Source organism: Thamnophis sirtalis, unplaced genomic scaffold (assembly GCF_051295495.1).
Source record: "Thamnophis sirtalis isolate CommonGarterSnake01/CBP01778 unplaced genomic scaffold, rThaSir2_p1.2 scaffold_1, whole genome shotgun sequence".
NCBI lineage: Eukaryota > Metazoa > Chordata > Lepidosauria > Squamata > Natricidae > Thamnophis > Thamnophis sirtalis.
The window spans coordinates 138,802,994-138,828,519 of record NW_028261381.1 but is presented as its reverse complement, the minus strand read 5'-3'; the positions used below and the strand labels follow the sequence as shown (position 1 = coordinate 138,828,519).

Sequence of the window (25,526 nt, the reverse complement as noted above, 5' to 3'; positions counted from 1 at the left end):
TTCAGTTTGGGCACATGTGCGTGTGCAGTTTGGGCACTCGGTGTCTAAAGGGTTCGCCATCACTGGCATAGTGTATGATATATATTTCTGCCCATCTATTAAATAATATTATTTATCATGATATGTATAATAGTATGGTAGGGGTACAGTATAATACAACGCAATACAATCATTGTAAAGATCCAAGTGTGAAGGAAGAAATAAGATTACTTGCAAATTTATAGTGTTTAAAATCTGAAACAAACGTTATATTATATAACTTTAAAAGATTCTCTGTGTAAATATTATAGTATTAATGATAGATACCAATAATGCTCTGAATATTAAGGTAAGTACTGGAGACAAATACCCCTGAGAGCTTCCAGAACTGTTCAAAGGACTTGTCTTCATAGCACTGGTAGGAGAAGGCACGGAAGTGCTGTTATCACTATCCATAGACAAGTCTAGGCTACTGTCATTCAGCGCCGTCAACCTGACTCCTTCTGTTGAATGCTGCAACCAAGAAGACAATCAGAGAAGCAATTCAGAAGAAGTAAAAGAGACACTGTAAAATAAAAATTAAGCTCTATCATTTTATGGGCCTGCCAAACTATTAACATTTTATAGTTTATTCAGGGACACTAATAATTCCCATTCTTTCTGGACTTTTTAGACTACAGTACATATATGCACTACAAATATATTGCTTTCAAAATAAGCATACTAAATATATACTGACTGTTTTCTTACAATTATGTTATGAGGTATATAAGTGTTATAGAAAATCCTAAGCTTCTACAAGCTTTGCTTTTTGCAATCTAAACATTGCTAATGCTATATCCCTGTATTATTTGTACTTAGCCAGTCAGAAATTAGGAACACATAGAGTACCAATTTCAGAAAATAAAAATAACATGATCAACTTTTTCTGTGCAGCTATGGACCTTATATACAGCTAGTCCTCAAATTACAACTGCAATTGGGACTGGGCTTGGTAAATGATGTAGTCGTGAAGAACAATTTCACAGAACTGGAATGCTTAATGATGGCAATTGAGGCAGTCCCATTAGCAGATGTGTCATTAAGCAGGAAGTGCAGGGAGTTGCCAGTAAGGAGAGTGGGTGTAGGCTGTGTGTGTATTGAGGGAGGATGGTGCTATGGTGTAAAACCAGAAACACCATGGAAAGAGGGCATGTGCGGGGGGGGGGGTGTCATGTGAGCACAGGAAGGCTGGGGAAAGAAGACATGGACTGCATGCATGCAAATGCAGTGAGGTCAGAAAAAGAAGGAATGAAATATATGGGAGAACAGGGAGTTATGAGTATGGGGGGAGAGAGTATGGGGTGCATGCAAATGCAGGATGCCAGGAAAAGGCATAAGGTATGTATGAGCACAAGAGGCTGGAGAAATAGGGCATGAAGTGAAGCAAGCAAGCATAGGGAGGCTAGGGAAAGAAGGTTCAGGGTGCATGCAAGCAAAGAGAGGCCAGGAAAAGAGGGGGCAAATGGGAGGAATAAGGACATGATACGTGCAACCCAACAAAGACGGTTGGGCAAAGAGTCTTACCTGAACCACTTGTAACCATCCCTGACAGCTTCCCCATTGATTTTACTTGTGGGAAACTGGTTGAGAAGATTGCAAATGGTGGTCACTTAACTCTGGGACAATGCAATCTGTCATATGTATGAGCTGGTTGTTAAGTGCCCACATTTTGTTGATGGCAATGGCCAGAAGTTCAAGGACCAGTCATAAATCCCTTTGTTTAGCACCATCATAACTTTGGTCACGGAATGAATGGTCATAACTTGAGGACTACCTGTACCTTTTTTCTTTCTCTCTTCTCCTCCATTACCTGCCTCTTGCTTTAGTAAGAAAGGGTGCAAAACCAAGGTGATGCTTTATACAAAACAAGATCGTAACAACTAATTCTCCATAATTTTGATAGTTTTGATACCGCAACATCTTTAATGAACTTTAAACTATTGTCTATTGCCTTGAGTACAATTGTTTAACATTACTCCTATTAACCAATGCAAAGTATTTAAAATGTCAGTAATTACATCTGAACAAATATCATTCTAAACTAAAAGTTAAAGTTAAACCAGGAAACCAGTAGGTGGGATAAATGTAAATAGGATTAATTTCTTATGCATGCATAAGAATACTTTTGGGGAGAAGCAGTACCTACATGAAATAAATAATAACAAAAACAACAGAGCACTAAAACACACACACACACACACACACACACACACATTTTATCACAATATCAGTTAACATTCAAATGTTACCTTTTTCTTTTTCTGAAGGACATGACTAGGTAGTAATTGATGAAGTTGTTTTTTCCTAACATGCATTGCAGCAATTTTCATATCCATTTCAAACATCTTGCTGTTTATTGCTTGCCTATAAACTATGTAATCAGAATAAAATAAAGACCATTTATATTTCAGAAAGCTAAAATTCCCCTGAAATAAATTTCATTCTGCACACATACTGATTCAAGCAGGAAAATCATAATCCTCAGAAAATACAATATCATTGTTATTCCCAGTATCATTATCCTCCCTCTGTTGAGGTATGTATATTTTATGATATTTATTTTTTAATCTGATTTTTTTTGTTTCCTGTTTCTATATTTGTTGTTCAAGTGTAATATATCAACCAGTGTTGCACATTGTGAGATGGCTAGCTAATACAAATTTGACTCTTAGATAATAGATAACAGATCATACTACTATTATAACTAAACCTGGAATTTAATCCAGTTTACCTATCCACAAAACAAAACAATTCCTTCTCTCTGTGGAACAAACCAGAATACAGTAGAACCTTTTCACATAAAAGAACAAATGGTTCAAACATTATTTCTCTACCTTCCAATATGTATAGGCTTCAGATAGAGTTGCCACACCTCTAAAAAAAGCCATTCAGAGAAATAATGGAGAGGAATGCAAGATGAGCTTATAAAAACTACCATCTCTCCTTTTTGCAGCACTCATGGATTTAGATAACTCTGGACATACATGAAAGGAGACAATTTTTCAAAAAAACTACACAATATTTCTTTTTATGTAACTTGGGAGAGTTATATCTATTATTTACACAAAAGGAAGATAGTATTGAGTTTAAACAGTAGATTAAAAATAAGAAGTATAGACAAAACCCTTTCCAGAGGATAGAGCCCAGTGTGAAAAATCTACCAATTCGAATCCTAAAGATTTTTTTCCCTTTCATTCAATAAATTTGTGTATGACACAAGTATATGTGTATCCTTATATGTATGTGTATAATACCTGTCAGGAGCCACATTCCAAAGAAATGCCAGAACTCAAAAATTATAATTAACTGAATTAATATCTAAAAATTAATTGTTTTAAAATAAATGTTACTTATTTAGAAAATAACTTGCATTTACATAAATTAAAATCATCTTCCACGTTATCATTATTCCCATTCCTAGCAGAAAACAGAAAATCAAGATAGAAATATGGCAAGATGGAAAATTGCATTGGGGGAATAAGATGAAGGGGGAATAGGGAATCTAAAGCAAGATGAGAGAAAAGGCAACTGGACAAACAAGGAAAGAAAAGTTGGACTGTGTAGTCATTACCTACAGAGCTAGATTCACCAGGCAAAATGCTTAAATCATTAAGCATAATTCAATGTTTCATTTAAATGGTTTTCTTGAAGAGAAAAGAAATCAAGGCCCTGTGGCACTTCTTGAGTAACAAATTTTAGTAAAAGACACAGCACTACAATATCAGGTGTTCAGAGTTGCTAAAGTGATATAGGATTTATTTGGGAGGATGGAGGGGAAGGCTGGTTGGTTATACAGATACAGTTTATATGCTAGTCAGATTGCAAGTACACAATCAACAGCTGTAATGTTTAATAATCCACTGTGTCTGACTGAGACCTTCTGATTTTGCCTGAAATCTTTTGATGCCTGTGAGTTCATATATTTGACTTCTGAGCTGTAGGTGATAATCAGTGGTATTCTGTTGTTGTTTCTGTTTCTATTGTTCTGTTTGTATTTTAATAGATATTCCCTGTTCCCTGGAACTTGATCTGGCTCTATAGATATCCTCATTTAATGGTTCAGCAACCATTCAAACTTGCAATGGCACTGAACAAGAAGTATCATGTCCTTGAAGTTCTTACCAGTGTAAGAACCTTCCCTGCCAGCTTTCCGCAAACAATATGGAAGCCAACAGGAAGTCAGAAGTTGCAACCATATGAGATCCTCATTTTATGACCTGTGTGATCCTTGTTTAACAATACAGGTAGCCCTCAACTTACAACAGTTCATTTAAAGACACTGAAAAAAGGGACTTATTGCCATTTTTCACACTTATGACCATTGCAGCATCCCCACGATCACATGATTTACCATATTTTTTGGACTACAAGATGCACCTAGCTTTTGGCTTGGGGGGCAGGGGGAGAGAGAGAATCTGCCTGCCTTCCAGCAATTTGCCTCCTTGCAGCAAACAGCACAGTCAGCTTCAGCACAGCCTGATTTAGCACAAGCAGCTGATTGGTGGTTTTGTCTTCCTCCCGAAACACTGCCTATCAGCTGCCCCAGGCTGCGGGGATTGCTGCCCCCACCCATCGGTGCTGCCGCCATCTATCGCTGTCTCTGAGTGCCCCATTTTTGGCCTCCGCCTGGAATAACCCAAAAACAGGCTGCACAGACATCAAAAACAGGGCACGCGGAGGTAGCAATAGGTGGCAGCGGCGATAGGCGGTGATGGGCAGTGGTGATCCCCACAGCCTGGAACAACTGATCGGTGATATTCCGGGAGACAGATCCAACTGCCTATCAGCTGCTCATGCTAAATTAGGCTGTGCTGAAGCTTACCAGGCTGATTGCTTGAAGGAGGCAAATTGCTGGGAGGCAGAGGCCGAAGACTGGGGGGTGGGCGGAGCTTCTGCAACATTTGCTCTATAAGATGCAGACATTTCCACCCACTTTGGGGGTGGGAGGGGCGGGGAGTGTATCTTGTAGTCTAAAAAATGTGGTACATTTGGATGCTTGACAACTAATATTTATGATGGTTGCAGTATCTCGGGCTCATATGATCATTTTTAGTGAACTCCTGACAAGCAGTCAATGGGGAAGACAAATTCACTTAACAACTGTGTTACTAATTTAACAACTGCCAAAATTCACTTTACAAATGTGCAAGAAAAGTTGTAAAATGGGACAAGACTCACTATACAAATTTCTCACTTAGCAACATAAATTCTGGGCTTAATTGCCAGAACCACTATCGCTATGCAGCATGATCATGTGACACTGAACTGCATTGCTTAGCAACAGAAATTCCAATTCCAATTGTTAACTGAGAACTACATTTATTGATTTGATTGTTTATCTTGTAGCTCAGCCTCCTGAATGCTTGATTTAATTTCAATTGCACATGTATGTAAAATGGGTCTGAACAAATGTGATGGTACTTTAGAGTCTTGCTGAAGACGAAAGTTGGTGGTGCACTGGCAGCGTTGAAATATATGCAGCAGGGGAATCTGTAAATTTTCTGGATAATAGGGCATTTATAGTATTTATATTTAAAACTTGGGGAGGGGCCAAATTAAAAATATGAAGGCTAATACTTTGCTAACTGTTGCCAGTAGCACGAAAGTATATTTCTATAATCCAAAGAAAAAAACAGTTGCCAAACTAATATAGCTTGGGGAACAGTTGGAAGAGAACAATTTCAGTCAGACAAACTTACCAGTATCAGTAAAAGACTGAATGTCAAATGTAAGATCAACACTCAGATTTTCAGAATTCTCTGTTTTCTTAAACACTAATCCAATCACCCACATTGTACGAAACTCTTCCCTGTGGAAAAATGATAATTAAAGTCACAAGGGGCAATAGAAAGAATCCTAAAATATAACTTTTGGTAAATATTTCCAACATCAGCCATTTCTGTAAAATGTTATAAAATATTTAACAGAGCTAAGACAGTTCAGTGATTTTAGAATTATATAAAGATCTTGGAATTCTCAGAAACTATTGCTCAGTTGCAATAGGGCAAAACAGCCAGATACCTGTTGGCAAAACAGGATAAATAAAGTTGTGTCTAGCCTGATTTCAATCACTTCATGATAGGCACAGAAAAATTATGGATTTTCATTATTAAGTTCCCATCAAATTAAATAAACATTAGCTCATATTAATTTCAACCTTAACTATGTGAGGAAAGCAAACCAAATCTAGTTTTCTCCCATGCCTAGCCCATCTATCAAGTCTTTTTCAGTTCCCCTGAAAAGTAAGTTATAGCCTATCAGAAATGCATTTTTGCCAACATAGACCTACTTCACCCAAGTGCATCTCTGAATTAGGACTGCACTCTACCTGTTCAACATTTAATATTAAATGCAACACATTTTGGGTTATAAATAATACCAAACAACTACTTCAACTTTGTCCCTTCATCAAGTAAGCTGTTTAAGTTTGAGATTCTATTCCATGGTCTATTGCAGGTTTAGTAACTGGGAACTGAGAACTGTTTTCCTGCTTTAAAACATTAATATTTTCTAAGAATGTAAAGGATAGCAAATAGATAAATCTTTCTAAAACAACTATTTAAATAATGTTGGATGGGATAAATGTAATAATAAATGTTATCATTTACCATAATCCCACCAAAATTTGTTTTATTTACTTTTGTTTACATTTTAGCCATTGAACAAGTGTTTGCACCCAGAAGTGCAGTTCTCTGCATAGAAGACTATGCAAAAGCCTTCTGGGGGTAAATTCAAAAATATATGTCCATTTGTGGAATAAAGAAGATGCTAGAACATTTTTTGCAATTACACCTCCGGATCCGCCTTCAGCTTTTGTGGTACAATAAAGGTACTTTAAATCTTAACTGCATCTGCATATATTATCCCAATTTTAATCTTTTTCTGTCAATTTTTCTACTGTCCTACATTTCCTATGGAGAACAAGAAACTGATTTTCGTCCAAGGCATGACTTAAATTAAACTGTCAACCTTTGGACAAAGTTAATAGGAAAAATTGCTTTTTTTTCTTTTTAATAACATTTCTTCCAGTAGTTTTATTAAGTTTTAAGTGCCTTACTTGTCGGGATTTTCTTTGGGTGCTGGGAATGACTGAGGATTTACATGAGCCAGTGTAATGAATTCATTCTTCTCCAAGCTTCCAACCAAGATACGGATTTTTGACTCTACTAAGCCAACCCTAAAAGATAACAGACAATATTGAATAATACAAGTAGTAAGTCAACTGGAATAAGTTAAAAGTATAACTGCTTGTGAATCAAATCTCAGAGAATATTTCTGCCAATAACAATATTCCCCTTCATCCACTATTTCTCAGGAGGATTGCTTAACCTTCCACAAATGCATAGGTGGCAAGACAGAGAAAATAAGCAAAAATAGTCTTCTTCATAAGAGAATCCAGTGAATAAAAAAGCTATCCGTAAACGTTTATCTATTTCATCAATTCATAATTTTTAGAAAATGCTGATTTAGGTTTATGGCATCTAATTTTCCAGGCTAATCTCCCCACCATCAGTTAAAGATTTATTCCATCACGAGCAAGGTAAAGATTCTAGTTTTCCTTCACTAGAGCCTCTTGCTGAATATCTTAATTCTACATGGAAAAAATCTGTTATTTACAGAACCTAGCTGTTTCAGAAGTTTTTGGAGATTAATAATATGGTAATCTTTGTCACTAGGGATGTGGTTCTCAGTGTGTTAATGCCATAGTTAGGAAGTTGGCTATTTGGAATTTTAAATTTTATTTATTTATATCCCACCTTTATTATGTTTACAAATAACTCAAGGTGATGAATATATCCAACCTACTTTCCACATCCTACTTTCCCCACAATAACAACCCTGTGAGGTGAGTTGGGTTGAGAGCTACTGGCCTAAGGTCAGCTAGTTAGCTTTCATGGTCAAGATAGGAATTGAACTCACAGTCTCTTGATTTCTAGCCTGATGCCTTAGCCACTGGACCAAATTTTATTTTGAATCTTTTCATTTTATTTTTCTATCATTTGTAAAGTGGTTATATCCTTTTTAGAACTGAGTAGCATTTAGATTTTAAGAAGTAAATGAATACAATAATCAAAGAAGAAAAGTTATGCATACTTATGGAGCAATGATTGTTTTCTGTGAATTTGCCTCAATATGATTGTGACATGTAGTCAGGTTGGTAGTCAAACATATTGATTATTTGCTTAAGAAGCTATCAAATTCTGAATGAGGCATTATGTGGTAACGCTACTTTTATAAAGTTGATTTAGAGCCCTATCAAATAGAGAAAAGAATAAGTTGATTAGAATAAGTTGATTAGAATAAGTTGTGTGAAGCCTGGCATTCAGACAAATCAGCCATCAAGAGACACGTAGAGATAAGCCACCTTTATACACCACTCATAGACAGTAAAAAAGCTAAGAAGGAAACAGAAAAATCAAAACACAATTTTCTCAGCAGCCAAAACCCAGATAAACAGGGATAAATACCAGGCAAACTCCAATCAAGCAGAAAACAATAGCTTACTCCCAATCAAAGAATTACCAAGCAGTAAGCCACACCCCCACCAATACTGGCAGGGCAAGCTTTATTAGCACTAATGATGTTACCTAGTCAAGTAATGAAACATCTACTAGCAAACAAGTTCAGAGAGCATTAAGATTCCACAAAAAAGAACATTGTGCTCTGATTTTACATGGATTTTTCGTTTTTCTTTTTAGTTGTATTTTCTGTTGTAAGTTTTAACTGAGCAAATTTGCAATGATGGCAGCCTGAATAAAGTGGGGTAAGGATTTAAAATGAATATAATCACACTTGTTGTACTTAGTTTTATTAACTCCGATCACTGAAAACAGAAGTAAAGATAATTATCAAATGATCCCCCAGAATGATTTACCCAGTTTTGCATAACACCATTTTTAGAATATGTGCTTATCAGCCAAACAATAAAGAACTTTGTTGTTTCTGAGTTTCACCTTTATTGATTATTCGCTCCCCAATAGCAGGAAAAGTCACAGATGTGGGTTACCGTGTTACATATAACATAGTCATTTGCAGTGTTCTGCTTAGACCAAATTATCTGGCCATAATCACAGAAGGATCACATTCAAATGCTAAAAGATGACAATATAGAGAATTTGACTCACCATTCTAATCGTTGTTTTTCTGTTGGTGCACTTGCTAGAAGTACAATATAATGCCTTTGAAAATAAAATAAAAAAATAATATACTAACTTTCTTTTGAAAAGTTGATTTGTATCCTATTTTTCCACATTTATTGTATCTTCATATATTAACGTCTCCAATTAACTCAGTATTTGCTATTTTAACCTTAAAAATCTGCCCAGATATTATAGTGGTTGATTTTATCAGTCTAAGCAATATCAACAAAATCAAAACACAGTCCTACAAGTTGAAATAAAATGAGATTCAAATTTTGTATTTAAAAACTTTACTAGAACAAAGAAATCTATCTTTAGTTGAAAAGGATTATTAGTATTCTAGTAGTCCATTATTCTGAAACTGACTTCTAAAACAGAGCCAACCTCCCTCATCAATGCTGATAGTATGGAATATATTCAAGGTAATTCTGAAATATTTTATATTTATGAGTCAGCAAACCATTTGCACTTCTACAAAAAACTCCGCTAAATATAATGGCCTCAATCCAGAACTCATTATGTGCTTTGATGAGTATGCAGAACTGCTTCAGAAAACAAAAACAGTAATTGTGCCAAGACAAGTTCACAGCATTATCTGTCTCTATGTGAATTAGTTTGTGGGCATCTTTTGGCCAATCTATTGGAAGTTCTGTGATAAATATTATTGTTTTAACATACTGTAAATTAACCATTTCTTGATGTGAATATCTACAGTGGGTGAGTGCACAGACATATAAAAGTAAAGGTTTCCCTGTCCAGTTGTGTCGGACTCTAGAGCGTGGTGCTCATCTCTGTTTCTTGAGCAAGGGAGCCAGTGTTGTCCTAAGACATTTTCCATGGTCATGTGGCCAGTATGGCTATATGCCAAAGGGTACAGCACACAGAAATTTGGTTAGGATCACTACAGCTACAAAATAAAAATTGCAAATCACAGCATTTCTGACTTCCAGAACAGACTTAAAAAATTGTAGTGAGTGATATAAGGAATGAACAACGTAGAATGGTATAATCTGCTACCTAACCGTCATCTCCAAACTCTGTTCTTTATTATTACTTTGCTAGGCAAAATAAAACGAGAGGCATCATTTGTTCTTGATGGCCTGCAAATATTACAATGCACTTTCCCAACAAAAAGTACACAGTAAATTCATTCATAAAGTTAGTCCAAGATAATCCTACTTTATAGATGTTTAGCTTTGTTTTACAATTCTTATAAATTTTAGGTTATAGTCTTTGATTTGGTAATAATAGTAAACTGAGCATCCAAGCTATTTCAAATGAAATGAGAATTCTTTTTAATAATTAAATGTATCCTAAGCTTGTGCTTTTTTCAGCATTTTCTTAGCATGCAATAATTTGTATCTGAGGGATAGATGCTATTTTCTGATGGATTTTTGCTTTAATTAAGTACTTTGTTATGAAGTATAATTAAGTTCTGAATTTACTGTGGCAAAATATAGAAAACAAAATATTGGATCATTATTACATCACCGTTAAAAATTAATCAATCTGTGCTTATAAAACTTGCACCTATCAATATTTGGAATTGGATCTTTTAATGTAGTATCCTCTAGTTACCGTTGCAGTTACTGTTAAAACACGTTGTACAGTAAATTTCATGTGCAGAATGTACCTTGACTAAAATAATGTGTGGTTTCAATAAGAATAGTTTCCCCTTGTAACTATATAAGCATTTTAGATCTGGGAAATCAACCTTTATCAAAACATCCTTGGGAACCTACAACATATGTCTTTTACTCAAACCCAGTTTTGCGCAGAGATTTTCAGAAAAGATAGTATGCTTGATTATTCAGGTAAGTCAATTGAAGATTTTTTCCCCTCCAAAGTAAAATTATTATTCATTCATTATTTGGGAAGTAGGGGGAGGGATGTGCTTAAAGGAAGTCTCTGAATTGGCAACAGAGCACTGTTAAGAAGCAAACCAATATATAAAATTCTGTGCAATATACAAAATTTTGTAGAATTCCATGATTTTTTTTTCTTTTTTACATCTTATATTTAATTTATATCTTGTTCATTAAATGTCTATAATAGATCCTACGACAACCAATGATATGTTCATAAGAGTATTGTTTTTACAAATGTCCATATTATGTTTTTGCAAAGTAGAATAATTAGAACTCACTTATCTTTCACTAACAAAAAAGTTAAGCAAATTTGTGCAATATTTTTCACACTAAAAACATGGCAATGAATTACAAAATATATGTGTGAAGTGAGATTTTTATGTTATTGCAACATATTGAAGGATTAAATGATAAAAGCTCACTAAGAAAAATGTTGAACATCCCTTACATTATGGCAATTGGAAACATTTTCTGTATTAAGCAAAAAAATTTCAAGAATACGGGGGATGGGGTAACCTCAAACAGAAGTTTAAAAGTAATATTAGAATGTATTACTTCACAGAAAGAGTAGTGGAAGCTTGGAACCAACTGCCAGTGGAGGTAGTGGGTCAGTCATCAATAACTGGGTTTAAACATGCTTAGGATAACTACATGTCCATCATCCGACAAAAATTTAAATATAAAATAAAAATTAATAACACATAAAAATAATTATTAAAAGTAATTAATTAAAAAGAAAACAAAAAACAAATAAATTTCAAATGGCACACTCAATGGACTACTAGGTCTTTTTCTGCCACCACTTTTGTGTCTCAATGAAATTATTAAATGTACCATTGTTCTCTGAAAATAAGACAGGGTCTTATTTTCTTTTGACCCCCTGAAATAAGTGTTTGGCCTTATTTTCGGGGAGGTCTTATTATTTTTGAGGTGCAGGAGGCGGCGAGCATGGTAACCTCAAGGCTGCTGCTGTGTTGCAATATTTTCAGGGAAGGCTTATTTTGGGGGGAGGGCTTATTTTAGTGCTTGTGCTCAAAAGCCCAATTGGGCTTATTATCTAGGGAGGTCTTATTTTCAGGGAAACAGGGTAGAAGAGAAAATAATTGTATCTATTCCTATACAGAGGAATAACCAGCCCAATTTTCTTTAATATTCTACAATTTATAATGCAAGAATTCGAATAAAAAAAAAACTCAGACACACTATAATGGTGGCCAGTTTTCTTTTAATAGTGAGAGGGATTGCATTAAAGTATAGGTACCAAGCTCAGACAAAAACAATAGTAAACTACTGCTGGGAGTGGACACCTGTAATTGTAATAGAGGGTACATAAAAATACAGACATTTTAAAATATTTGTAATATATATTTTAAAAAATAAGGTATATCTTTTCTACAAAAATAGCTATAGCACTTAGATTTATATTCCGCTCCATAGAGGTTTATAGCACTCTGAGTAGTTTACAATGTTGCCTCCAACTATCTGGGTCCAGGATTGAACTCCAGACTGTGGGAAGAGTTAGCTTGCAATACTGCATTCTAATCACTGTGCCATCAGGGCATCTGACTATTCAATTATCCAACCATTTCCCATTATGCTACTGCAATCTCTAATAACCTATTTGCAAAGCCCCAAAAATCCCAAGAAAAGATTATAGAGGTGATTTGCTAATTATTAGAGCTCACATATATATTTCATACTCACTTGAAATAATACAATCAATTCCTATTTCTCCTAGAATAAATTTAATTTAATCAACAGTGTGTAATCTATTCAGCATTTGTCCATTACAGCAATGCCAGTCAATTTACCAGTTGAAATCATAGCACTAAGCATAAGAATGTTAAGCAATTAATATACTTAGAAAGCAATCTTTCATACCATAAAATACATACTTGTATTTTTGAAAGAAGTTTGGAGCTTCAAAAAGTTTGGACCACTCTGCCTTACTCAGCAAAATTTCATCTGTGATAGCAAGACCTGAATTACAAAAACACATATTCAGCCTTTTACACATTTTATTTGAACATAAATTTGCAAATTACAAGGGCTAAGACTAATATTACAATTAAATATCTTCATTAGGAGGACTTTTTCGGTTTAATTATTTAAACTTATCAACAAAGATTCAGATTTCTGTACTAACAAGCATATACTCTATTCAGTTTGCTGTATAAGATTTCAACAAAAACTTATTTGCTTTGTCACTCTTGAAAATCAGAAAATCTAGGGATCAAATTTGGTGCTAGTATGCTTTCATATCATTAAGCTGTAGGAGTTATATATGTTCAGGTGTTTAGAAACCAAATTGTACTTTGGCTAAAATAATTAACTGAAAGATTTGCTGCCAGTTGAAAGTTTACTGTTCTTAGGATATATATTGTGGTATATAATTATTACAGTGGTATATGTGAAAACATACCACCTGTAGGTAGGAGCTCCTGGAATATTATAGAAAGCAAGAACTGGATAAAATACCATACTCAATTACTTTCCATTTGGGAAATGTTCTTCCTAAGTTTTAGTATTTGGGAAATCCATAAAAACTCACTACTGTTCAAGTGTTTGGCTCTATTATCCATTTAGAGCAAGGGCGTCAAACTCAAGGCCAGGGGATGTATCCAGCCCACGGGGGCTTAGATCTGGCCTGCAAGGCTGCTCTGGAAACAGCAGACTGGCCTCCAGTGCCTTTACCAATGAAAACAGACCTTGGAGGACCACATACAGCCCTCCCGAACTCAGTTTTTGCTGGCAGAGGATTGCAGGAGGTTGTTGCAGCCAAAAACAGAGCTTGAGAGCCTGTTTTTACTGGCAGAGTGCTCAGGCCACCAGAAGCGCCCCTGACACAAGTGACATCAAGATGGCCACACCCAATTTAATCATGCCCACCCTGGCCCCCCGAGGTCAAACACAGCCATGATGCTGCCCTCAATTAAATCGAGTTTGATACCCCTGATTTAGAGCATATATGATGTTTAAAACTTTCAGGAATAGATCTTCAGAATTGCTTACCTTGCTTAAATTCTTCAACCATGACCATACGTGTAGAAACAGACACATTGTAGGTAGAGTTCTGCTGGGGATATGCTGGTGTAATTATAGGCATAAGATGGTACCTATCACTGGGATTTACCTATACATAACAACAGCCAATCAGTTTTCTTCAATCACATTCAAGTAAAAAATTTTGGATCTGTCCATTGAAAAAAACTTCAAAATGATTATTCTGGTAAGAACTAGTAACTGTGAATCATATTAAATAGTTAAACAATTTCAAACATAAAAAATGGCCAACAAAATGTATTTTGCTTTTAGCAATTGAAAAAAACCCTGCTATATTATTATGATCATAAAACTGAATCACTACTTCAATAATACTGAGGAATGTTGAATTACCTGGTATTAATCCAGGCAGTACAATATTGATGAACCTGGTGGCACATTACTACTTGGATCTGCTTTGTCATTTGTGGTCCAAATTTTATTGTAGTATAAATTAAGAAAAAGGCCAATTTTTTTTTAAAAAAACACAAACAAAAAAAGACTAAGCACCCACAGGATCATATGTTTTTAACGTATCTTTTATTTAGAACAGTTTGTTTGTTGAAGAAATAGCAAATGCATTTCAGTATTTTTAAAGTTTCATTTTTAGACTTGAAACCCTATTATTCCCTTACATTTGTTTTACTTATCTATTAGAGTACAGATTGTTATTGTGCCAAAAGGTAACAAGGAATAGGAATGGTAAGCATAACATAACATTTAATAAGGGCTTTTATTAAAGTAAACTATTTATTGTAAACAAAAACTGTACAGTCTTCAGATACACCCATTTTGCTTGTTTTGGTGAACCAAACGAGCTCCGATTCCATGTGCTCTGTAGACATAGGTCTTAAATCCAGCTGGGATTTCAGCAAGTCCCAAATTCAAATGAGATAGCCACATACAACAGGGAGAAAAAAATATACTATTCTTTTTAAACTCTTGTGTAAGCCATACAGAAACCCAATAAATTGTCCAGGAGTACACCAGCCTACAGCACTGCTGAACTAAGGGGATGCGGAGCTGGTTAGGACGGAGTTAAAAAATAATAATCACTGGGAATCCCATGAAAGTCACTCTCTGAATTTTCTAATGGAATAATTGAAAACCATGCTCACAACCATCCACAGGAAAAAAAAGGTACTATAAGCAACTGCTCATTAGCAGGCATGTGTGACATACGTGTATAATACTGGGCCCTCATAGAACCATTATTTCTAATAAAACTATAGATCATTAACACTTAATTCTCATACTATACGGTGAACGAATGGATGTAACTTTAAACCTGAATCACAGTTACATTTTAAGGCTCATCACTGCTGAATTTTTACCAACTGAGGGCAGACTTTAGAGCAGACTTGACAAAAAGTAACCATAATCTATATGTTGCAAAGAGCAGGAAGTTCTGAAAATCTACTTAATGTTTGAATTTGTAATGAGTAAGTTCTCAGGGGTTTCATCACTTTGCTTTACTTTACAGTTTGAACTTATATGGGGAAAAAATAATACACTAACCCTTGGGTCCCATACAGGCAAATTAAGATTGCATTCTTCTGGCTGTTTCAATAGCACTGGATTTGGCCATTCCCTGTTTAGAGAGATTGTAGCACTGAGTAAGAAAAGCACTTATTAAAAAGCAAACAAGCATGTTTGAATGTGAGCTTTTATTTAATACAGATGCAATATTAGCTGAAATTTTTTTCCAAAAGAAATCTCTCTACTTTTATTTATTAAGGAATGTTCCTCCCTTAATTAAAAAAATTATCAGGCCACAGAGTTAGCAAATGCCATTTTAAATAAATCACTCCCCCCAATTAATCTTCATATTTAAAGGGCTCCTGTGAGGGTATATAGTTATACTATCTGTTTATGGAGAACATTATTTTAACATTTATAATCCATTTCTCACACCCGAATATATAGGAACTGCCATCAGCAAAGAATATGAATGGTAGGAACATTTTACATTACTTGGCAAATGAACACAGCATTTGTCTGTTAGTTGTATCCTCACAGAAGAGTGCCTTGGTCATTTCAAAATGAATTTAATATGTAAATTAACCAATATATTATTATGTTTAATGAGTTAACTAACCTTAACAATTATATTATTCTAGTCAAAAGGTGTTTCTTCTGAGAAACAAATTTCAGTGCAAATCTGAAAAGCCACATATTTTATGCACACCATTCCATCCATCTTACTTAATATTTATAAAGTTCCCAGCATAAGGCAATGGTGCATATGTGTAAAAATACCACAATGTTTTATATTTAATTCTGAACTATAGAAGTATTATTGGTCATTCCAGTTCAAATAATATTATAAAAATTAAACCCAACATTAAGAATGACCATGAAGACAGTGATTATGTTTTTTATCATAATTATTTTTATGAAGAAATAATGAAATTGTTCCCTAGTGGTACCTGGAATTATTTCAGTCTCACCCACCTGTAAAATATCTTTGAGGGGAAGGCTTAAAAAGCATTCAAACCATGATTAAGAATCTCAATTATTCCATGAAATATGTAGCATGGAAATTACATCATGCATGGTCATTGTGGACTAACTATCATTCTTTAAGGGTCTTAATACCACTGCATCAAACCACTTAGGCTACATATGTTTGTGTACCTCTTAATCAATTAAAATTAAAATGGATAACACTATAAACCAGAAGCTCCTAGGCTCACAAAGACCATGTTCCGTTAAGTTTAAATGTAAATAGAAGCTCTATACTGGCAGCTATAAAATAAAGTTTAGCAACTGTAAATTTCTGCTACAATGTCTTGCAATGTCTTGGGAGTATAAATGCTCCTTTAAGTGAAACTCTTAACCTGACACCATCTGAATAAATGCCATAGAAACAACACTAAAATTCAGGGTCTATAATAATTTTTATTTTAGTGTAATCTAAAGAGACATACCATTTAGAAAATACCAAGAAAAATTTATGTACAAGAGTTGATGCTATTGCATTTGGATAAAGCTGGCAAGTTCTTGCTACTAGCATAGCCCAGGAAACTCCACCAAGGAAACCTAGTATATTGGAATAGATGTTGTGCCCTGTTGTTTAGAAGGGAAAAGAGATAAGTTTAGTTAGTTTCATTCAATAGCACAGTATCCTTTTTAAATCTAATTTCTTAAGACTCCACTTACGTTTGGCCCACAGTTTGATAGCTCTCAGTGTTAACCTGAAATTGTCAATGTTTGGTACTAGATGGAGAATTTCATCAGTTACTCTGCAACCTGAAACACAGAAGCCAAAAAAATAGCCCATTATAATCTTATTTTTCTTCCAAATAGTTGGAAATTTAGTCAAAAGATAACGCTCAACTCTAATAGCTAGCTGTGAGATTTTATATTTCTAATCTAATGCACATATAGACAAAATAATACACAAACGAATACTCAATCACAAGTTTAAAATATTTAAGTTGAGATGGAAGCCATTAAGTACAATCTCACATAATTTTGTTATCGAGCAGGCAAAAATTATAAGTAAAGCCTAAATAATAGTACTAGTCGTAATATACAGAGATGCAGTAGTTGCAGCAACATTTCTCAGAAGCATTTCTCTAAAATGTACTACTTCTTAACAGATAAGACAAATGTGCATTATTATGCAAGCTAATTAAAAGCCAACATTCCAGCAGAGAGCTGCTACTCTTCAAAAGATTATTTACCATTTTTATTCCCCAAGCCATGCGATCTAAAAAAACCATTTTTTTGAAATTTGGCACAAATTGCTTAGTTTGATGGGGACAAAAAACAAATGGTCCCAACTTCTTAAATCCTCTGCCACACGGCTTTTTACAATAGGTTACACAACTGTTTTATATTTAAGGTAACTCCAATCTTCAGGAGAATGAGAAATAAGTTAATGTCCAATCTGGCTAAAGAATGAATTATGAAAAACATTTACTGTATGCAATTAAGAGTAGAAATCATTATGAAAAGTCACTCACTTTCTTAAAAACTAAGGTTCAAATTTTGCTTTGATTACACAAATCTGGTTAAAATAAACTCACCATTAAGACTTCGTATGCATCTAATGTCTAAATTTTTTAGTAGACTATCATCTCGAAGGTCTAGGTCTTCAGGAATAGTTTGCAGTGCTAACCTGGCAAACAAGATATCAATCTAAACAAAAATAAGTAAGATAGAATAAGCTCTCAATCATATCCCATTTGCTGACAAAAGATTACAAAGCTGCAGTTTTTAGGGACATTCTAATGTAATTTTATTACAAGGTTCTGTCAACTAGAATAACCAGTAATTTTCATAATGCATTCTGCAGCTTTGAATAAGGTAGAAATCTAAAAAGAAGATACTTTCATTATTTCCTAATAAAACCTGATACATGTAATACTTGCTTAAGTTATTCATTCAATGACCCTCAAAATTTGGTACAAGTTATAGCCATTGCAGCGCCCCCGTGCGATTATAATCTGGAATCTTGGCAATCAGCCTTACAACAGGCTTATTCAATATACAGGGAGTCCTCAACTTACAACTTTTCATTTAGTGACCACTGGAAGTTACGTAGCACTAAATGAAGAGAGTTACAACTAAGTGCCTGAAGTTATAGCTGTTGTAACATACCCTACATCATCAAAATTTGGCCACTTAGCAGCCTGCCTACATTTACGGCTGTAGGGACATGGCAACCCCCACCCCACCCCTGCCTAATATGCCCTTTTGGGTTCCTGCACTCTGCAGCCCCTGACATCCCTGACTGATCTTTGCTGTCCTCTTGCTCCCACTGCTGACCAAGCATGCTCAGACTGTCTTCAATGAAACAGATTTCATCCCTTACTACTTCAGTAAATAAACAGATCTCCTATTAAATGAGTTTATCCCATATTAAAATATGTTTCTGACATTTTGATAGGTTTGGTACTGCTTGTTGCTTTTAGAGCACTACATAGCATGGGACCAGGTGATTTAAAGCAGTGTTTTTCAACCTTGGCAACTTGAAGATGTCTGGACTTCAACTCCCAGAATTCCCCAGCCAGCATTTGCTGGCTGGGGAATTCTGGGAGTTGAAGTCCAGACATCTTCAAGTTGCCAAGGTTGAAAAACACTGATTTAAAGGACTGCAGTAGCTTCTGCTCATCCCATCAGATCTGGCAGAATTGGCATGTTCCAGATACTAGCAAGAAAACAATATCATCTAGCAATTCCAAGGAAGTGTGCCTTCTTTGTCACATATCCTATGGAACAGCTTCCTTCTTCAAATACATTTGAATACAAGGCCATTAAAATCTGGGCATTTGGTACTGAGATATTAGTTGGGGGGCTTTGGTATGAGTGTATATATCCAACAGTTTGTTTTTAATGAATCTTGATGCAGTTTTAATTTGTGTTGTTTTAATGTAATTTTCTGCCACCCAGAGTTTCTTGGACCGGTGGCCAGCCATATAAATTGGATGGATTCTTATAACTGAAGCCACAATGTACTCTGCCCTACAGAAGCCCCATCCATAGGAATCTTATAAAAAACTAATGTTTCTTGTGACAATATGTACCATTGGGGGCTAAGGTTCCTCTTTCTGTCTTGAAGGCTTTGATAAAGATCTTAGAAAAAAAAGGGAATTGGGATGATTAGCTACTAGTAACACCTCTCCCATCAATGGGTCTATTATGAGAACCATAACAGTGGAAGGTTCTGGTTCCTTGAGACCTAGGTCTTGTCTTCTAATACGATTCCTCTAAATTGTGAGAATTGAGAACAGCCAAGTGTGACTTTAATCTTTTCTAAAAAGCAGATGCATAACATAAAAGAAAAAAATTTCATTTACCTCTATTCCATCAAAACACAATTTAATAACAGGAACAAATGCTTCTTCAACAGCCTGAAAAATAAGCATTTTGCAATGAGAACTATTCATTCTAAGCAGAAACAAAACTACAGATTGTCCTAGACTTACAACCCTTTGTTCAGTGACTGTTTCATGTTATGGCACTACTGAAAGAACTTACAACCAGTCTTCAAAGTTATGACTGTTGCAGTACCTCTGCAGTCATGTTCAGAATGTAGATACCTGTCCGCCCTTAGGACCACAGTGGTGCTTCAACTCTCCTCCTTCTGCCTATCTCTTTCCCATCTATGCTCTTTTGGTCCCCTGCACTCTGTGGCCCCTGATGCCCTAGATGACTTTTATCATCTTCCTGCTCTGGCTGCTGACCAATCATGCCTAGCCTGGTCCTTTAGGAGGCAACTGCTGACCACACAAGGCTTTCTTCCAAATATCACACATGGCCGTTTCCTCAGGAGACCTGGGGAAGATGGGTTCACATGATTTCCTTCTGAAAAGCCAGGGCGGGCATGGATTGTCAGCAGCAAGTGCAAGATGAAAAAGGTCAGCTGGGGATATGGAGTGCAGGGCAGCAAGATTCTCAAAGCACAGGGTAGCAAAAGACTCAGCTGCAGCAGCTGGGGTTTCCCAGGACACAGTGACTTTGTGCTCCTTGGTTCCTTGGGAGTATCAGAATTGTCACTGCTAAGTGATGTAGTGACATGATGTCGCACTTTATGACTGAATCACTTAGCGAATTGGGAATTTTGGTCCCAACTGTGGCCCTAATCAAGGACTAATAAGATGGATAAGATTGGTTTTCAGTCCTACTGTTTCTAATTCTATAATAAATATCGACAAAACAATTAAGCAATTGCAATAGAAACAGAATTGCATTATTGGAAGATATTGCAAAATTAGCATTACTTCATCATGAACTACAAAATCAACTTTTTGGATTGTTTGGTTTGGATTTATAAAGTTTATAAATTAAAAGAAAATCTGCATACCCGTAAGTCTTTGACCTCTTCCTGTAATTTCAGTTTTTCATAAAATGAGGTGAAAAAATCACTTCTGTCAACATGCCTCGGCGCCACACATAATGCATCTATGTCTGCACCTAAAACCAGTAACCATAAACTGTTAAATATCACATAAACTGACAAAATGTCAAGGCTGAAATATCTACTTTCAATAGCAATATTCTCGAGCGTACTAAATTTAAGTATATTGGACAATAATCACCATGATGTTCTTGTTAATTTGAATGCATACTTTCAAATCTGCCATTTACAATCACCTCGAACAATCTAATTGTCAGTTACAATTCAAATTTCCCCAAATTTAAAAACTACGTATACTTCATTGTAAGACATAATCACAGAGATTTGAGTTGAACAGAAAAGTTTTAGTTGGTTTAATTGAAATAGGAATTGTTAACATTAAAGGGCTAACCTCACAGTGACCCCCATGAAAAATTTTCTGCCCAATCTTCTCTAATAACCAAGATCAGTTTAGAAAAGGCAACCAGATGACACTCCCTGAGAAAGCAAAGGGCCTTTCCTGCCATGAGTAAATGTATCTGAACATTTACTTGTCACAAGTGGGAAAGCTTCTGCTACTTTTATTTCCAACAACATTCTTGTGAAAGTTGTGTGCATTTCTGAGATGTTGTACTATTATTTTTATAATTAAACACAGATCTGTCCGTCCGTCCACCCACCCACCCATGATAAATTACCTTTTGTATGCACGCCTAATCGATATGAACCAAATGTAAAAATTTTCCCACCGACGTTTTCTATTACAGATTGTGGAAGATTCTGAAGAAATTAAAAATATGATTTGAGGTTTTTTTTTCAATTTTGTAAACCATGCAGTCAATACAATATTGAAAGATTCAGAACAGAAGCTAGCTATCATGTATCCCGAGCTCCAATTAGTAGCTTATTGTTCAAACATAGAGAACATATCCATTTATATATAATAAAATCTACCAATTATAATGGCTTTTTCTAGCTCAACAGAACTATACTGAAATAATAAGTAAGTTCAACATGAACAACTGTACATTTAATGTATCTAATTAGAAGTTATAATTGTTTTCTTATATACTGAAAATCCACTTGTTGAACTAATGCACTGTAAGATCACAACAAGAAAGAGAAATGTAACAAATTGAGAATTGCAAAGAAAAAGATTACAAAGTTCAATCATCCTTGGCTACTTTCATTTTAGGGAATCCATAATCTCTGTATAATGGAAATGATAAGACTTGTAAGAGACTAAATAAACAAGTTTTGAAGTAAATCTGCAAGGACAAATGTCTGAAAGTCTACTTTTTTCCTCTTGAAACTTTTTACTATTCCCTACTTTATTCATACTAAAACTATGAATATGTAATATTTCTCTCAAGATATCTTTTATCCATCTGATGGAGTTATCATCTACAAGTTTACACCGTAATACATATTATGAACTTTTTAATCTTTGTCATTTTTAAATGAATAAAAATATACATACCTTAATTTCACTGATTTCTCGTATCCATTCCTTTACTAAGTTATTTAGCTTTCCCAAAATTAGAATTCTGTTAATGAAATATATAATTATTAAACATACATAACTTGCTAATATTACTATCATCATCATCACCATCATTACAATGTTTCTGTATTTGATGTTTATTTGCTAGGCTGTTAGCTATTTTAGGACTTCCACATGTTAAAAAATGTCTTTAAATACTAAATAACATTACACTTGAGTAGTAATACACATATAAATACTCCTATTTGCTAACAATTCAGCATATATTTGATATTAATTTTGTGCTGAAAAACTGTACAATAGATATAATTCCCATTTCACTCCTATATGATGAACATGGCAAGAAAATACCTATATGATAGGAACAACTATACTGCAAAGTAAGAATCAAACTATGAATGAAAGTTCCATAAAACTAAACTTTTTAAAATATAAAAACAGTACTAAGATGTCGTTCATAAATTTAAATTTTCTTGCATATTTTTTTATTTATTTTCCATTTCCATAACATATAACAGAAATTTAAATTTTCAACCACTGGAGCCTGAGACAATTGGAAAAACATTTTTGTTCTATGTTGCTTCTGTTATGAATTTTCATTTTTCCTGAGAAAATTTCACACAAAAAAACTAAAAAGAGTTGTATTCACCTGCGTTGCAATTCTTCCTCCTCTTCAAAGACACCAAAGGGTTTTAGGGTTTCAATTAGCTTCTGGGTAAGTATACAGTCATTCTCCTTAGGGGAAGCTAAACTGATTGGTGAGGTAATGCCATAATGTTTCTGCGGTTGTTGTGTTTGTTGTGATCCCTGGGTTGTAACTGGACTGCAAGCAAACAAAACAAAATTAAAATAAATAACATTTTAACAAGTAGTTATTATACTCAACAGAAAAAAATAAACTGAAGCTAGAAATTTTTAAAATTATTTAATGAAATATTTATTTATAAATTTGTAAAGTTATTAAATAAACATACTATTATACATGAAACCACTTCTATATTAAGTAATGTATTTCACCTAGTTCATCATCAACTCTTCTTGTTTTCTTAAGGAAAACTATTAACATATGATAACTGGCTGCCCATTGGTCTCTGGACATGCTTCAAGGTGCTAGTCGTTACTTTTAAAGCCCTACATGGTATCGGACCTGGGTACTTGAGAGACCGCCTCCTGCCAATTACCTCCCATAGACCTATTAGATCCCACAGACTAGGCCTCCTCCAAATCCCATCTGCCGGCCAGTGTCGGCTGGCAACTCCCCGGGGGAGGGCCTTCTCTGTGGCTGCTCCGGCCCTCCGGCCCCCCCTACCCTCACCACCCTTCCGGCTTTCCGCAAAGCAATTAAGACCTGGCTGTTCCGGCAGGCCTGGGGCTGTTGAATCTCTCAGCCCCACTCGAGGGTATGACTGTTGTTCTTTTTTAAAATGTGTTTGTCTTTTTATTTTTTATTCTGTACCCCCTTCCCTCTTTGATTGTTAGCCGCCCTGAGTCTCTCGGGAATAGGGCAGCATACAAACTGAATAAATCCAATCTAATCCAATCCAAATCCAATAACATCAAAATAAACAAACCAACAAACCACACTCAACGTGAAGTCCTTAATGGAAGTATGTCTACATGGAGGCAAGCATGTAATGAGATTCAAGATTCAATCTTAGCCCCAATACTTTTTGACATCTTTATAAACAATTTAGATTAAGAAATAAAATTTGCACTCAACAAGCTGGCGGGAATAGCCAATGCTTTACAACAGTGGTTCCCAAACTTGGCAACTTTAAGACTTGTGGACTTCAACTCCCAGAATTCTCCAGCCGGCTGGAGAATTCTGGGAATTGAAGTCCACAAGTCTTAAAGTTGCCAAGTTTGGGAACCACTGCTTTACAAGATAGAGTCAAAATGCAGAAGGATTTCAACAGACTTGAATACTATCCAACAAAATACAATTCAGTGGTAAGAAAAGTAAGGTTGTACACTCACTTGTGCCAAATGCACAAGTATAGAATAGGTGGTACCTATTTTTGGCTTAGCTGCCAAAAAAAAAGCCAGCATAATCCTAGGCTACATCATCAGAGGGATAGAATCATGATCACAGGAAGTGTTAGCAACACTTTATAATACTTTGGCAAGACCACACTTGGAATACTGCATCCAGTTTTGATCACCACAATACAAAAAAGTTGTTGAGACTTTAGAAAAGAGTGCAAAGAACAACAAAGATGATTAAAAGACTGGAAGCTTAAAAGTATATAGAAGGGTTGCAGTTCATTGAGATTTAATAGTCTGGAAATATGCCAAAACTGTTGACTTCATTCTGTAAATGAAAACATTTTGGGGAATCAAACACTTTCAGGGTTATTAACTGACTGGTATTTTCTTGTTGTTCTAAAGTTTCCTCCAAACGTTTATGAGAAACCTGAAACTAATTAGGCCATATTTCTTTTTTCCAAATTCTTGTATAGATGATGGAATTAGCACAATAGTTGATCCACATTTTTAAGTAATGTGATATAATTCAGTATTTCCAAAAATATTTCTTCTTCTTCAAATTTTGCAATTCTGAGTATTGTGTTGCAGTTCTTAACTTAGCAACTGGGTACAGCCATGTATTAGGATGATAGAAACAAAAAATAAAAAACAAAATTCATAAAATATTACCAAATTTTCTAGAATAATAGCACAATACACGAGTCAATTTAGTAAGGCACCTGGATAGGAAGGAGACCATGAGTTCTAGTCCTGCCTTAGATACAAAATCAGCTGGGTGACATCAGTGAGTTCTTCATTTTCACTCATAAGGAGACAATGAATGGCATACCACTTCTAAAAATCCTGACCGGAAACTGAAGAGATTAGTTTAAGCAGTTGCCAAGACTCAACATTGACTGGAAAGCACATACCATACAAAACTGAAATTGACCAAATTCCGAATGACCCATACATTCTTAATTTCCAAGGCAGTTAAAATAACATTAGCTAAATCAGTAGTTTCAGAAAAAAACTACAGTTTATTTTTGATCTTCTGTTTTCACAAAAGAGTTAAATATATTTAATTAGTATGCCAAACAACATAAATAAGACACTAAGGATGAATATTCCAAATTAAG

At 35.0% G+C, this 25,526-nt stretch overlaps 1 protein-coding gene across 2 annotated transcripts in view; it reads right to left on the bottom strand.

Annotated features, from left to right (window-relative positions):
* PAPOLA (poly(A) polymerase alpha) overlaps nucleotides 1-25,526 on the bottom strand; it is a 43,129-nt gene that overhangs the window by 7,615 nt on the left and 9,988 nt on the right. Inside the window, exons 2-17 of one of the 2 annotated variants that reach the window (XM_014055575.2) lie at nucleotides 23,072-23,245; nucleotides 22,399-22,465; nucleotides 21,617-21,698; nucleotides 20,886-20,995; nucleotides 19,879-19,932; nucleotides 18,106-18,217; nucleotides 17,234-17,323; nucleotides 17,002-17,140; nucleotides 15,590-15,662; nucleotides 14,042-14,162; nucleotides 12,925-13,009; nucleotides 9,147-9,200; nucleotides 7,079-7,198; nucleotides 5,721-5,830; nucleotides 2,271-2,392; nucleotides 350-492 (exon numbers count right to left, since the gene is read on the bottom strand). In XM_014055575.2, coding sequence (XP_013911050.1) covers nucleotides 350-492; nucleotides 2,271-2,392; nucleotides 5,721-5,830; nucleotides 7,079-7,198; nucleotides 9,147-9,200; nucleotides 12,925-13,009; nucleotides 14,042-14,162; nucleotides 15,590-15,662; nucleotides 17,002-17,140; nucleotides 17,234-17,323; nucleotides 18,106-18,217; nucleotides 19,879-19,932; nucleotides 20,886-20,995; nucleotides 21,617-21,698; nucleotides 22,399-22,465; nucleotides 23,072-23,245 — 1,656 coding nt within the window. The remainder of the gene's footprint in view (nucleotides 1-349; nucleotides 493-2,270; nucleotides 2,393-5,720; nucleotides 5,831-7,078; nucleotides 7,199-9,146; nucleotides 9,201-12,924; nucleotides 13,010-14,041; nucleotides 14,163-15,589; nucleotides 15,663-17,001; nucleotides 17,141-17,233; nucleotides 17,324-18,105; nucleotides 18,218-19,878; nucleotides 19,933-20,885; nucleotides 20,996-21,616; nucleotides 21,699-22,398; nucleotides 22,466-23,071; nucleotides 23,246-25,526) is intronic. The other variant, XM_087726120.1, reaches the window with a different exon arrangement.